Source organism: Barbus barbus (assembly GCF_936440315.1).
Source record: "Barbus barbus genome assembly, chromosome: 1".
Lineage (NCBI taxonomy): Eukaryota > Metazoa > Chordata > Actinopteri > Cypriniformes > Cyprinidae > Barbus > Barbus barbus.
The window spans coordinates 15,509,540-15,525,536 of NC_136729.1; the positions used below are offsets into that span (position 1 = coordinate 15,509,540).

The following is a 15,997-nucleotide window of genomic DNA, read 5'->3' on the forward strand; positions in this document are numbered from 1 at the left end:
AGGCTACTAAATATTACACAAACCAATTATGGCTTTAAAGAATGGGTCAATACACTGGACTATTGAATTTATGGGAAATGTATATGTGTAAGTATAAGTATAAGTATAAGTGTAACCCATAACTCCAGAGTGGTGCATACATATTTCATACTAAAAATGATTATCTAGGAAGCCCAATTATAAAACTTACTTAATATGAAAGTGGTTTACAGTTCACAGAAAAAGAAATGAATGGGGGAAAAAAGTGTTACCAGTTGCTTACCCTGCCTCAGGCTGTACAAGATAAATATCCTGGGTGGCGTATTGGTTCTCAAGACTCATGGGACTTCAAGAGACACACAGGTAAGCAGGATAGAAGCCTAAAATGCCTTAATCCCAGTTTCATCATTATCTGTTAACTAAAATAATGCAGAAATTCTTGGGCAAATCGCTGATTCCTAAATAAAATATGTTGTATGGCAGATTAATAGTTCTGGCTCCTTTGGACTTGAATTTGAGTCATGTTTTAGCACGTTGGGCAAGCTTGTCATTAGGTTTGCGGCCAGAATGAATTTGCTTTTTTCAAGTGCTAATCATCCATTAACCACTTGTCAGCAACATCATATTTACTAATTTTAATTTCTGCAATTACCTGCAATTATTTTCTGAATGCTAACCTGTTTCATTTTGTTTGCCTGCTTTATGAGCATTGCTTATACTGTTTGAAAAATGGTTAAATTGTACCTATATTTGTTTATGAACTATGTTAACCTACTTGTTAGTAGTTTTTAATGGTAGACTAGAGGTAGACTTTATCGCTCACACTGGACAAAATCACTATGACATTCATGGTCTTTCTGCCTTCTTTCACCATAGCCAATTTAGGTAATGTAAAACTCTACTAAGGAGGAAAGTAGCTGAATCAGACCTATCAGAAATGGTGGACCAGGTTTGATAATCACGCTCGAATATATTAAGTATATATAACAGTACACAAATTTGTTGACGTTCTTGTCATTGTTGAAATCAAATGGAAAGGGTCAACTCTGCTTTATGTCAGAGATTTCAGCAAGGTTATGATTATGATTGTACCATTATGATTACAAAGACAGTTTATAAGTGTTCTTGCTACACATAACTGCTGTGACTTGTGACTTTTTAAAATATTGGAACACAGTAGGTTTATAACAAATGCTTTATTTTCAACATGAAGGATGAGCCTGTACTGTAGTAATAAAAAGGCACATTTCCACTTACTATTGTAGTTCCAGACACAAATTATCTTAATAATCATAATAAATATTCAGACAAGTGCACCTGTTCAGCCCACTTTTAACTGAAAAGTCTATCTATCCATCTATCCATCTAGTCATTTGAGTGTCAGACAGTTCTCTGTTGAATTTTAATTACATTTCACTGTATTTTTGACTCTTTACTCATTTTAAAATGTTAGAAATTAACAGAGAAAACCAATATTTCCCTTTCATTGAATTCATGTTTTCCTAACTAAACTACACCAACATAAACTAATATGTCTGAAAACAGATTTTAGTGGATCTTAAAGGTACATTTATCCTTTATTCTGACAATCCATTATCAAATATCTCACTTACATCCAATTTCCTGTCCAGTAACTGAATTTCTTTCTCCACTTTGTGCATTTTTAAAGCTCTGTATGCCATTTCTTGCTTTCTGTTTGAAATCTCTATTTTGAGATACTTCTTGTATAGTGTCTTAACATCTTCCACAGGTTCCTTTAAAAAGAAAGCATTAAAAAATGAATTTATTAAATACTAATTCAACTTAAAAATAAGAATTTGTACATATTATTTCTAAGCATGTACTGTGTATTAAATAGGATTAATACTATGATCACTGATATCCCATTAAAATAAACAGAGCTGTAAACTTACAGAGTCCAGCTCTTCGTCTGATAATACAGGTGGCTGAAGTAGGGCCAGTCCATGTTCAGTCACTGAAATGATGTGATACGAATTATGTATAATTGCTGCAGTATCGATTTGTAGAGACAAATATAGCATGTGGTGCACATACCTTTGACATAACTGCTGCAGCCAGCCGTATCTCCTGGATCAGAGGAGCAGCCACCAACTATGCTCGCTATGATAGGACCCTCCAGATTATCCTCAGGGGGCAGCTCCTCTTCATCTATGTACTCCTCTTTTGTTGAGACTAGTCCCATCTTCTTCAGTGCAGCCTTTCTCTTGTTAGCTAAATTATGTTAAACCTTCAAGTTATTCAATTCAAAACACTGAGTTTTCAAAATTCAAATTCAAAATTCTGGGTTCCAGCGGTTTTCAAACTGGGCCCAGGGGGCCACAAGAGGGGCTAAGGGTCTGAGGAAAATGTCACTGAAAAATAAAATGTGTAAAACGTACAAGGAAAAAGGTTTGATTACAGTTTGACTATGCTTTATAACAACCATAATAAAAATAATAAACAAATCAGTTTTAGGGAAAAAGTGTTGCACTGTACATGCTTTCAAGAACGGTTTGTATTTTAGATGTATAATACTTATCTTTTTATTTTATCTTCCTAAATTTTTTCTTGCTCTTATTAATAATTCATTACATTTATATAGCGCCTTTTTGCTTTTTCTAAGCACTCAAAGCCCACTGCATTGTGAGGAGGTATCTCCTCTTTGTATAGCTTTTGCTTGCCTTACTTTAAAATAGTTTGTTCTATTCTTGATTTCTGTTGTCTTTATCAAGCACCAATTTACCAAGACAAATTCCTCGTGCATGTATACCTACAGTACTTGGCAACAAACATTCTGTTTCTACTATAAATAAAATAAAATAAAACATCTGTTGTGTGTTTATTGTCACAGTTAGTTTTACATTTAAACTTCTGGATTATACAGCTGACATTAATCTAAAAGTGAGTAAAAAAAAAGGATATTGTGATTATATTGTACAAGTCCCTAACCAAAAAAGAAAACCCCATCAAACCCACTAAAAAACCCATGACCTACCACTTTGAACGATATTTTTGTATTTCGTCTTCACTTGTTGCCACGTTCTTCTAGGTCCCATAGGGTTGGATCTGTAATGTAAGCGTGACCAACAGACTGTAGCCAAAGCATAACACACATACACTGACAAGTAGAGCAGCACAGGTGTCATATATAACGTTACTGCATAATTAGTGCTCTCCCAGACTAATTAAATGCAATATATACTTACGCATTTAATTTGTTAGTTATTTTTCGCCACGCATCCTGTCGGACTTTTGCAGCCGCTATAGTATTCCCTTTGGTTTTTATTAAATGTTTAACTTCCTCATATCCTTCCATTATAAGTTGCAATTCAGCAGCGCTGAAATATGCAGCACGCTGCTTAGCCATGCTGTAATTAGGTTAGTCTACACAGACTTATAAATCCTCACATGAACGGTCAGCTGTCTTTATTATCTAACATAGATGTAAATCCGGGATATGTGTTAGAAGAGCCGAAAAAACTCGAGCTAGGTCAATCCGGGATATCTGAACTAATCCGGGCTTTGTTAAACCACGGTCAAAGAACAGGACCCAGAAGACTGTTTCTTGCCTAAAAACACCAGGCACAAAGAAAATATTGCTCTAATACCCAAACTAATGCACAATAAAACCGTTTAAAGTTATTTACGCCATTAGAAAAAATGGTGGCTGAAAAGATGATCGCTGTTGTTTGTGGCTGTGTCTAAAATAACTAGTGAGCTAGCTAGCTAGACACATACGGAACATGGCAGTAACACCTAAAAATGCTATCTAGGTAGGCGGCTTACTAGGTTTCAAAACACAGCCTATGCCTCACATTCATTCTCCCTCTACAGCAGATGGCGCCCTCGACCCGAATTACAAGAAAAACGGCTGGAACTACGCATGAAGGAGAGACGAAATCCTTTCCTGTCAGCTGTGCCTTTAGCATAAGGAATGTGTTGTAGGATAATAAACAAAATTCAGGCAAAAATTTCAATATCAGCCATTGCAGCATACTGGACCAACAAATGAGATTATGGTTGAGGCGTGCTGAGATATGAGGCAGTGAACTGGATACCGTAAAGGTCAGTTCATGACTTTGTAGTTGTTAGCCTTCCTGCTATCGTTAGCGAGTGTGTTTTGGATTTATTTACAACCCAAGACAGTACATATTTTGAGTAAAATGCTTAAATATGGCCTAAAGAAATGCGAGAGACTGGTCTAAACAAAGTATCTTAACTGAAGTTTGAGGGATTAATCGTATGATAGATTAGATGTATCAACTGTGTTATAAATTAATTGGAATTAACGTTAGATTAGTCAACCATATAATAAATTATTTATAATTAAATGTACAGATAATATAATTAATCAGCATTTAATCCGTTCTGGAACAATCAATCATATGATAAATTAATGGGAATTAGATGAAACAAACATGTCAAATAAATTCAAGTAAATTTATTATATGAATTCATCATATTCCAAATAATTATGATATTATATAGCAAATTAACAGATTAATCATGTCATAAATTAATTGTAATTTAGATATATTAATCATTTAATACATCTAAATTAGTGAACAGTCAGATAATAAATTTAATGGCATTATATAATAAATTACAATTAATCAGTTATACACACTGATCCATAATTATTTCATTATATGAGTGATTGTTTTAATTCTATATGACTAATGCATTTAATGACATTCGTTGGAAAACTGATTCAATTAATTAAAACAAATTGTTTGATTTATCTAATTCCAATTAATTTACACATTGATCCATACTTAATTTATTATAAATGAATTGGAATTAGATGAATCAAACACAATTTGTTTCAATTAATTGAATCAGTTTTCCAAAAAAATAAATAAAATCATATGATAACTTAAATATCAGTAGATGCATTAGTCAAATAATAAATTAGAATAAGAATAATCAGTCATATAATAAATCAATTGTAGTTAAGGAATCAAAAGTGCTAAAGATCATGTACAGCTATTATATGACTTTTTATGAATATATGTCCATCAAAACATTTGATGATGTTCAACAGTGTTGTTTGTGTCTTCTGCAGTGGTTTTGGCTCTGGAGAGGCTCATCATGTGTGCATCAGTGAAGTATGGTTCCCGGGGCCCTGCACTCATACCACGAATGAAGACTAAACACCGGATCTACTACATCACTCTCTTCTCTGTGGTCTTACTGGGGTTGATTGCAACGGGGATGTTCCAGTTCTGGCCTCACTCCATTGAATCCTCTGCCGAATGGAGTCTGGACCGTCGTAGTGTGCACGATGCTCCTTTAGTCAGAATACCTATGAGCAGCCCTATTCCTGAGAGAGGTGACTTGAGCTGTCGAATGCACACTTGCTTTGATGTGTATCGCTGTGGATATAATCCCAAGAATAAAATCAAGGTGATGCAAAGAGAGATAGTATTGTTTGTGTTATTGATTTATTTATATTAGGTTAGATGTCATTACAGGGCAATTTTGATCTATTAATGGTGTGTGTATGTGTGTTTGTACACAGGTGTACATCTATCCTCTTCAGCGATTTGTGGACGAAGTAGGGGTGCCTATCAGCAGCACTGGCCTGTCTCGAGAATACAATGACCTGCTGAGTGCCATCTCGGACAGTGATTTTTACACTGATGATGTGAGCAGAGCATGTCTGTTCATACCCTCCATTGATGTGTTGAATCAGAACTCTCTGCGGATTCGTGAAACCGCTCAGGCACTGGCCATGCTGCCCAGGTAGATATGTATCTTTCAGTATTCGCAAATTGTCTTTGCCTACCTCGGCTTTACTGGTTTCTCAATGTTTTTGTGTCTTACATTGGTAGCTCTCCACTTTCTCTTTTACAGTGTCCCTTCTGGCACTCTTCTGAGCTGTTATAAAGTTATAACATACAGTAACATACAACAGTTATAACACTATAACATTTTAGCTTTAGAAACAGATGCACTGTATTTCTGAAGACATAACTGTTTCAAGCTATATATATACTGTATATATATGTATTGATATATATATTGATATTCCTTTAGGTGGGACAAAGGCATGAACCACCTGCTGTTCAATATGCTTCCTGGAGGACCCCCTGATTACAATACAGCTCTGGATGTACCTAGAGACAGGTGAGAGTTAGTAGAAATTAACAGGCACACAAAATTGCTAAATCTGTCAGGAAGAGTCTAAAGGTCCTTGCACACTGAGTCCGAAATTTTCGGATGCGTTTTTCGTATTCGTCATCTGTTCCTATCAAAACGCTTGCTACAGATGCGAAAATGCAGAAAATCAAACCTGGCCCGATTTTTTTTTTTTTTTTTTTTTTTTTTATGACGGACGAAAGTTTCGGAGGCAGTGTTGTATTTATTTTTGAATGTGCAAAAATTTCAGTCGAAAATCTTGGACTCAGTGTGCAATGGCCTTGAATGTTCAAATTATTTTGAAATAATGTACACTTCCATTCAAAAGTTTGGGGTTAGTAAGATTTTAAAATTAGATACATTAAACTAATCAGAAAAGAAAATGAAGACTTTTACTTTGATGATAAAGATTCCTATTTAAAATTAATGCTGTTCTTTTGAACTTTCTATTCATCAAAGAATCATAAAAAATATATCATGGTTTCAACAAAGATATTAAGCAGCACAAGTATTTTCAACATTGATAATAGTAAGAAATACTTATAGAACACTAATTCAGCATAGTTGAATTCTTAATTTTTAATAATGATTTTTAAGGATGATTTCTGAAAATTCAGCTTTGCCATCACAGCAATAAATTGCATTTTAAAGTATATATTAAAATAGAAAACAGTCACTTGGAATGTTAGTATTTTACAATATTACAGTTTTACTTTATCCCTGAACTTTTGAATGGTAATGTTTATTTTCTCAGATAATCTCTATACCCTTGATACGTCACCTTTTATTTTGCGTATTGTGAGGACAATATTCAGATCCTCATTTTTTGGATAACTGTTTCTTATTCTGGAATTCTGTCTTTGGAGTAAACTAAGAAAGATTTCTTCTTTCACATTGTATGTATTTCAGTATGTATTATTTCATTAAATTTGAATGAAAGAGTTTAGTCCTTTCACAGACATCTTAATGACCTATAGCTGTCAGTCAAATTCAGCCTTGAAAACACTAAACATGAACACTCCCAACAACACCCAAATTTTATTGCATAATTGGCATCCATACTTTTCACCTTTAGTTAAGTTGCAGTCTTTGACATAAATGGAAGATATACTGCGGTTTTATACAGTTCCCTCAAAGTTTAAAAAACAAAGTGCCCTTGAAAACCATTTCCCTACAGAAAAAATTGTCACTGCATGCAATGGTTAATTTCTAATGAAGATTGGATGTGATGTTCGCCAGATGAGGGCAGTGTGTCTCTATGTTTGACCTTGTGCAGCAGCAATGTCACCTGAGAAGCAATACATGCGCTCATATCCTTATATTTTTTGGTCTCAGGATAACTGTGTTTACGCAAGTTTGCAACATGGCACTATTTTACCTCTGTAGGTTAGTGTGATTGAATTGACACTTCATGGTTGTCCACAATGACATTGAACCACAGTGCTGATAGACTGATGCCAGACTCTTGAAGAAATCCATGCTGGATTGAAGGACCTTCTTGGTGTTCCAACACCCTTGCATTGAGATAAACTGGAATGCTTGCAGTGTATAATTAAAATAAAATATATATGCATCCCAACAAATCCATTCATACATATCAGTGTCACAGAACTGTCCTATTCAGATGTCTTGTTTTTTCTTTTCAATTAAATTTCCTAATGTGGATTTGTATCGTTATCCAAGTGTGTTCCTTAGACCTAGAGATCAAAGATGCACTGAGAGCAATCATAAAAGAGAATAGCGCACTACTGCCTAGAGCAGGCAGACAAACATAATCTCCTGGTATTTACTGCAGCATGGGCCATGTTTCTCAGCCTATTACTTGGCTGATCTTTTGCTTTGGGTGGAAAAGGTGAGTTTTATGTACTAGAAAGCCCTGAAATGATGAACACTTATCTGGAGCTGTAGGGAATTTCCTGGGCTCATCCAGCTGTGCTCCATTTGGCGTACAGCCTCATAAGAACCAGCTGCCCATATGTGCACATGTGTGGGGTGAGATAAAAAGACAGTGTATGTTGCGTGGCCATATTTGCAGCTCTCCCTATACTCACTCCATTCCCTCAAACCGAGCACCGTTTGAAGTTTTATTGACTCGTTGTAGAACAAGGACGCGAAGGCAACTCTGTTAAATGCTTCGGAGTGGCATGTTCACACATTTGTCATGTAAAACCAGTGTAAGGACGTGTTTTATCTTCAGTGCCCTACTGGCAGACAGTCACGACGACAGAGTTGTCATCTTCATTGTATTTGTTTCACAGAGCCCTGCTGGCTGGGGGAGGCTTCTCCACATGGACGTACAGGCAGGGTTATGATGTCAGCATCCCCGTGTATAGCCCTTTATCTGCTGAGGTGGACCTTCCTGAAAAGCAACCAGGGTAAGATTCTACTTATTGACATTGATTAACCGGTTTGTATTTAATGGCGGAAAATGACATCACATATAATACTTGTTTATTTCAGGCCCCGACGCTACTTCATTCTGTCATCTCAGACGGCCATCCATCGGGAATACCGTGTGGAACTGGAGAAGCTGAAGGAGGAGAATGGGGAGGCCCTGCTCCTCCTAGACAAATGCAGTAATCTCTCTCAGGGTTTGGCATCAGTCAGAAAGCGCTGCTATAAAGGACAGGTCTACGACTACCCACAGATTTTACAGGTTGGTTTCTCCACACATCCATTTGTATTAAACAACATTGAATTCACATTATATTTCACAAAGTAAATATGCTAGAACACTTTTAAATGTCGCAAATATTACTATTAAATTAATAAAGAATATGTTAAATATTATGTAAAATGATTTTGAATATATGATTATTTTTTATATAATTTAGCATGTTGTGTTTCAGGGATGTCAAGTGATTTAAGTTTTTAATTAAATTAATTGCATGATTTGTAATTATATTTATATTATTTATATAATATCACATTTTGGGGCATACAACTGCATTTTTCTAGGCTACATCATACAGTCATTACCCTGCATCATGTTTGCCACTAAGCAAACTGCATGCAATATAAGATAACGTACAGATCTGGCACTGGGCGGTTTGCGTTAAATGCATTTATCATTTTAACGTTATTCTTTTCCATAATTAATCAAATCAAATTAACACACATACACGTCAGCCCTAATTTTTTCATTATAATATTGACTAATTTTGTTATTGCTTAAGTTATTAACCAACATCGGATTTAAATTTTTATTATAGAAAAAACAGTAGTTAGTTACATTCATAAATGATACATCATTGTGTAAAGGCATCCTGGCTTTGAGAGCTTGGCCCAAACATTCCTAGAGACTTTAAATGTTCAACCCATCCAGAAGCATTCTTTACCACCGCAACACATTTCTTCATCGGCGTAAGCAAAAACAAAATACACGCTGTTCCTGTCCACCATGTTCATCTCCCCGTCCAGCCCTGTCTAGACAGGAAGTATGCTTATCATCTGGGCTGGGTGCTGCAGCACATCTGGGAGATGTTCCACAGTGAGGAGGAGCAGAGGCCAAATCCCTGTTAGAGCCATCACCTCCTTTTCAACACAAAGACTCTAGACTCTGATTCTAGCACCTTTCTTTGCAACCCCTTCATTTACACCACACACCTAGATTACACTGCTGTCTGTTACAGCATAACTGGAGAGGTCTGGGAGTGTATCGTTATTATAGATGACAAATGTGTCTCTTGTGTGTTCTGTAGGAGTCGTCATTCTGTGTAGTTCTGCGAGGGGCCCGGCTTGGCCAGGCCACACTTAGTGACGTGCTGCAAGCTGGATGTGTCCCCGTCATCATGGCTGACTCTTACATTCTGCCTTTTTCTGAAGTGCTGGACTGGAAAAGGTAAAGATCAGAGATCTGTTTTTGACAGTCAACAGTGTTCATGAATAAAGATCTACTGATCACGTTATGAATAAAGAAAAGTCATATTGAACACTTATTATAACTTCCGAAAAAGTCATGAGGTAACACTGAATAATAAGCAAATCAATAGTTTATGTACATATAGATATAGAAAATGACCTCGTTAATCAAAATGATCATATACATATTAAAATTAAAAAACTTTTAACATGCTGTAGTGTTTGTGGTTGGTAAGATTTTTTTTTATTTTTGAGCAAAGTTTCATATGCTCACCAAGGCTGCCAATTTAAAATATACAGTAAGTAAAAAGACAGTAGTATTGTGAAATTATTACAACTTCTGAACTCTTTTTCACTAATGAAATGAACTGTTTTCTGTTTTAAAATGTAATTTATTCCTGTGATGACAAGGCTGGATTTTCAACAGCCATTATTTTATTCTTCAATGTCACATGATCCTTCAGAAATCATTCTAATATGTTCAAGAAACATTTGTTACTATTGTCAAAGTTGCAGTATTAATTTGGTCAGGTGAAAATCAAGCCCTTTGAATAGTCATTTGTGTGTGTGTGTGTGTGTGTGTGTATTTCCAGGGCATCTGTTGTCATTCCAGAAGAGAAGTTGCCAGAGATGTACACTATTTTGAAGAGCATCCCTCACAGACAAGTGGAGGAGATGCAAAGACAGGTAAGAATGTGATTACTCTTTTGCAGTGATCCTAAAAATTTGCATTCAGTGCATTAGCTGCATCTGTCCACCATGGTGGTTGACAGATCATTTTCACTTCTTGGGTCAGCCCAAAGACTAAAACCGACTGTGAAGACACTTTATTTTGTGCAATTCACTCCATCCTTTTCTATGAAAGTTTCAACAGAATTACAAATACACTTGGAGCTATTTGTGGAAAAACAACAACCAACAACCCTGAGCCCTTTGTGACAGTTAGTAAACAATACCAAATGCTGTTGAAACTAAGTCACATTCAGACTAAATGCAAGCAATCCTCTCAGGTTTAATACAGGATGAAGCCGAGGTTAAAGAAGTTACAACCTCTCTTCTTCTCCACTAACATTCTTTCTTCCTTTCAATGGAGTGCTAGCTCGGCTATGAAAATAACCGTTAGACAGGTGGGTTAATGCCAAAAACAATATTGCTGCAAGTGTGATTCTCTAAAGATGAAATTTCTCCTGCCATAGTAAATCATGATGAAAGCTAATTTTAAGTATTAGTGATGTATCTTTATCCAAACAAATTGTTAACCGCACACTTTCAATGTATTTTTTCCCCTTCAGCTTTTTCAGCTGTACACTTACGTGAAAGTGCCTAAACCACATGGAATGCATGTAAAGAGATCTTTTGGTTTCACTCTGTAATAATTATGGTCAATATATTGCCATGTAGAATACTATACGTTAGCCATAGTTAATAATAATTGCATTCTGCTTCCATTGGCATTGACTTCTTGAACAGTCTCAAGTTCTTCAGCGCGATGTTGAATATTTTGTGTAAGGAGAATGTTGTCCACAGGTTTTTGGGTGGTGTTAGGACGTAGTGTGCAGAAACACATCTTGCACTGGAATTATGACATGGCATGAAGCCAGTGAGATATCAGCCCACACTTGAACACATCTTGATCCACTCCTTTCTTACTAGCCTATACCACCTCCAGACAGCAGAGCGATTGTATGGCTGCCATTGTACAAAAGAACTGGTTCTTGATATATACCTTGGATTAAAAAAAAAAAATCCTACTGCTTTGTTCTTGATCTTACATAAAATTCAGATGCCGCAAATAATAGGAGGCAGAAGTATAACAGACAGTTGTGAGGAATAGGTATAGTGGATTTTCTCTACATTTTGACCAATAGAGGGAGCAGCCAACTACTGTACTTCATGGTGTGATTGCCAAGTCTTTCAGACTAAGAAAGTAGCAGTTTCTGACACTTCATCAAATCATCTCATGTCCTTTTGCTGAATGTAATTGGTTTTGCCCTCTCCAGGGATGGAAGAGTGTTAGCAATGCACGGATCAACCACATGGACATTGCTGATGATTTTGCATGCATGATTTGCTCAGTACTTTTGCCTAGTGCTCATTTAGTATTGTCAACATGTAGATTGATGTTATATTGGCAGTTATTTCGGTGACGGTCAAATAAACTGAAAATATTTGCAGCAGTACAAGTATTCCCATAACAAATAACTCTTATGACTCTGTTCTTTTTAGTGAATCAAAACAATGATGCACAAGCTGTGTTATCCAACATTTTCCAGAACCAATCAATTTTGTGAGCTGTTTCTTTTTGGTAAATCTCAACCATACAGTGCAATCAGTGCCAAGTCTAACCTATTTCTAAATGAATGATTCGAATAAGCTGTACTTATAAAAAAAAAATATTATTGAAGTTATCTCATCATTTTGGATTTAATTGCTTTTGCTTTTTTCTAAATATTTGTTCCTCAAAAGTAGGGGTGTGCGATATATATCGTCTGCGATAATATCGTAATTGTTGTTTTAACGATGTGGAATTTGACAATATCGAGTATTTTGCAAAAACCAAACAAAACAGTGCACGCTTACATTAGCCTACGTGGTGATGAAGCGGGTTAAACAGTGCACGTGCGCACTTAGAGTGTGTTCTTTCACTGCATGATTCAGTCTATTAAAATGCATTAAGAATGATCGCAAAATTCAAGATATGGGGGCAGAAAATTTATAAATTTACGTTTCGTGCCAATTTTTCTTAAAAAAAAATAAGCATGATTACAAATGTGATATTGATTTTATACAAGAGTTCATTAACAATAAGTTAATATTAAGAGACTTACGTTTTAGACAACATATTGCCTGTTTTTGCTCCATTTCGCCGACAAAAAAAATCATTCCTAACAGCTACAGCACTGTTTTGCGTCTCTGAGCAACATGACAGTGCTTCGTTGAATGAATCAACCGTTAAATGAATCGGTTCAGTCGCAATGACTCACTTATTAACAGTGACTTTCTGCCAACTACTGGTGGTTTTAATTTCACATTTAAAGTCTATTTTCATTTTTAAAATAATTTTAAATATCAGTATTCAATGTTTTGTTTAAAATGTCAAAAACTTTTTTTTTTGACATTTCTAACTGGTTTCTAACTGTATTTCTAACTGGTTAACGCACTCCATGTCCCTCTGAGCTGCATTAAATAGTGTGTAAATGCATCTAAATGCCACTTCAGATTCAACTTCCGCAAAGATTCATTTTGATGATACTGGTTTCATTTGTTTGGTAACAGCCTAAATGTGTATTATCTTAAAGGTGCCATAGAATGAAAAACTGTCTTTACCCTGGCATATTTAAATAATAACAGTTCTGTACATGGAAATGACATACAGTGAGCCTCAAACACCATAGTTTCCTCCTTCATATGTAAATCTCGTGATTAAAAAAGACCACTGAAAAACAGGCGAATCAGAACATAACACCGACTGTGACGCAACAGTCGGGATCACTACGCCCCCAACATTTGCATAAACCCGCCCTTGTTCTAAGCCGGCCGAACCATCAGAAGCTCTGCAGGTATTGTAAATAAACAAGCGCGGACAACAGCGAAAATAACAAAATAAATGTTATGTTCCAGGCCGTACAGGGGGTGTGAAGTGCAGGGATGGGTTGGTGTCTGTATTCAGAAAGGCACAGAAAGCAAATAACGCGAGCCACTAAAGGGACATGGTTAGCTCCTTGCTAGCGGTAGCCTGTGACAGTACATAAGATTTCACTCTCAGTAAGGAGAGATGAGGATGATGGCGAATGACTTACAGATCCTGAGCACCACTGACAAGCATCTGATCTTGTGAAATGTGTGGTAAGTACTGTTGCTCCATAATGTAAACATAGTTTGTGTGATCGCGTCTCTTGAAAGTTAAACTATAACGCGATCGATGGATCGTTCAAAAGCAGTTTCAATGCCTCGCATATTAATAAGGGCTCCCTGATGCCCGCGTTTTATATACAGTATAATTACCCGACGATATAACTGCGAGAGAAAGGATTTAAATATATATTTTCCTCTTTGTGCTTCCTTCTTGCTGATGAGCCGTACTGTGAAACAGCCAATCAGAGCAGAGCTCAACATTGAGCAGCACTGTGAAACATCCAATCAGAGCAGAGCTCATTATTATTCATGACCCTGCCAAATAAGCCAATAACAGACCGTTTCATTCTAGGGAGAAATCCTAGGGTTGTAAATGGACATGTAAAATCGTTTCTGGAGATTTTTTGCCCTTACCTAAGCCACATACCTTCTGTGTAGATATCAGAGAACAATTTAAAATACTGTATCAATGCATTCTATGGCACCTTTAATTGACTGATTAAATGTAACAATTTGACTCAAAAGATGTACAATGTTTTTTAGAAAAAAAATTGCTTTATTAAGGGTAAAAATCAATTTAAACTTAAATGAAAAGATTAATTAATCACTGATGTGAACTGACCACACAGAATATGAAGAATATCAAAAACGGCAGCTGTCCACAGTAGTCAGATATCAGCACAATAACACACACTGTTAAATATCGTCTAATTATCGTTATCGAAAAAAAATATAGAGATATCATTTTTTTTCAATATCGCACACCCCTACTCAAAAGTACTAAAATAATCATTTATGGAACCAGAATCATTAAGATATTTTGGGAACTGAATCATTAAATTCTTCATGATTCCTGTCCTCAGTTATTGTAGCAACAGTTATGTGTTCTATAGAACGCTGTCCCATAAGATAAAGGAATGATTCTCTCATGTTTAAGAGTGTAAAATATGAACAAACTTAAATGTGTCAGAAGAGCAGCCAACATCCTCTTACGACACTCCGTCTCTTTCATCCTCATAAAAATTCTTGCAAGCGTTCAAACGGGGCGGGTTCAGCGCTTGGTGGGTGCGGTTTTCTCTCTGCCTTCTCCTGGTCGGAAAGGAAACTTTCATCACGAGCTGATTTATGGGCGGCTGCGCTCCCCTTGGGATCAGAAAGTCTTTTTGAATCCTCTTCTCCTCTCCATAAAAAGAAAAGCTGTTTTTGTGTAGTAGTATTTCTTTAAGGTTTAAGGGCCAGGCCCTTAGGGGCCGATGGAAAGGGGGGCGACTGCGCTCTTCTTATGTGCTGAACTGAGTTCTGGGTTGAGTATATGACAACAAACACAGCAGCCAATGAAAAGATGTGCAGCAAAAGACCCTCACAAGCAAAAAAAAAAAAAACCTTGCTGCGCTGAGTTTAGTTCACTTGAGAGTAGCTGGAATGGTCAGAGGATTCTCTGTGTTTAATGTTGCACAAACCTCTATTTCATCAAATGACACAACAAATACATTTTTAATTGTTGTTTTTAGAAGAAAGACCATTAGCGCGCTCTGACGTGTTCAATAATTGGCCCAGGAAAATGTTGGAATGCCGTTATTCTTGTTTTTAATATTCACCCTGGTCTCATTTGACTCTTTGTAGTTAGACCTAATCTGACACTGTTTGCGGTCAGGCCAGGTAATGAGGCTGCCTCTAGCATGACCTTGGTTGACCCTGTTAAAGAGAACAGGGTCAAACAGGACTAGGAAGGGTGGAGCTGGGTCACTGCGGCATGGCGCCTCCTAGCAGGAGATAGCACTGCTTTATGGGTAATTAACTCTTTTATTTGCTCCTCACCACTCGCTGCTGGAGCTTTGGGTTTGTTAATGGATCAGCAGTAGAAGGAACATAATTTGTGTTCTTTCATTGACAGCTTATGTATATAGATTGTTTACCTTCTTATTTGGTGAATACTGAATTATTTTAGCTTGCAGTATTGGTGATTTGTAATTTTTTTGTTCCTTTTTCTTAAACCCTCAGTGTTTAAACGTTAAAGCTTAAAGTCGAGTTGAAATTAGGTCAGCTACCAGAATTTGGCAATTACTGGTATAGGTATACGCCAGTGGCGTGCGGTGGTGTTTTAAAATGAGGAGGCAGTTTTATATATATATATATATATATATATATATATATATATATA

At 36.3% G+C, this 15,997-nt stretch overlaps 2 protein-coding genes across 2 annotated transcripts in view; one reads left to right on the forward strand and one right to left on the reverse strand.

The window, feature by feature from the left end:
- Window positions 1-1,157: 1,157 nt before the first annotated feature.
- LOC306886841 (uncharacterized protein) lies at window positions 1,158-3,922 on the reverse strand. Its single transcript, XM_079444169.1, has 5 exons — window positions 3,186-3,922; window positions 2,975-3,045; window positions 2,035-2,211; window positions 1,893-1,954; window positions 1,158-1,733 (listed from the first exon to the last, which is right to left on the reverse strand). Exons 1-5 carry the CDS (start codon window positions 3,344-3,346, stop codon window positions 1,557-1,559), a joined length of 648 nt encoding a protein of 215 aa, XP_079300295.1. The 5' UTR covers window positions 3,347-3,922; the 3' UTR covers window positions 1,158-1,556.
- The window catches only part of LOC306886612 (exostosin-2-like), a 30,661-nt gene continuing 18,516 nt past the window's right edge, over window positions 3,853-15,997 (forward strand). The window contains exons 1-8 of the mRNA XM_079443873.1: window positions 3,853-4,044; window positions 5,045-5,385; window positions 5,501-5,724; window positions 6,019-6,108; window positions 8,379-8,495; window positions 8,581-8,776; window positions 9,822-9,961; window positions 10,575-10,668. Coding sequence (XP_079299999.1) covers window positions 5,071-5,385; window positions 5,501-5,724; window positions 6,019-6,108; window positions 8,379-8,495; window positions 8,581-8,776; window positions 9,822-9,961; window positions 10,575-10,668 — 1,176 coding nt within the window. The 5' untranslated portion in view covers window positions 3,853-4,044; window positions 5,045-5,070. The remainder of the gene's footprint in view (window positions 4,045-5,044; window positions 5,386-5,500; window positions 5,725-6,018; window positions 6,109-8,378; window positions 8,496-8,580; window positions 8,777-9,821; window positions 9,962-10,574; window positions 10,669-15,997) is intronic.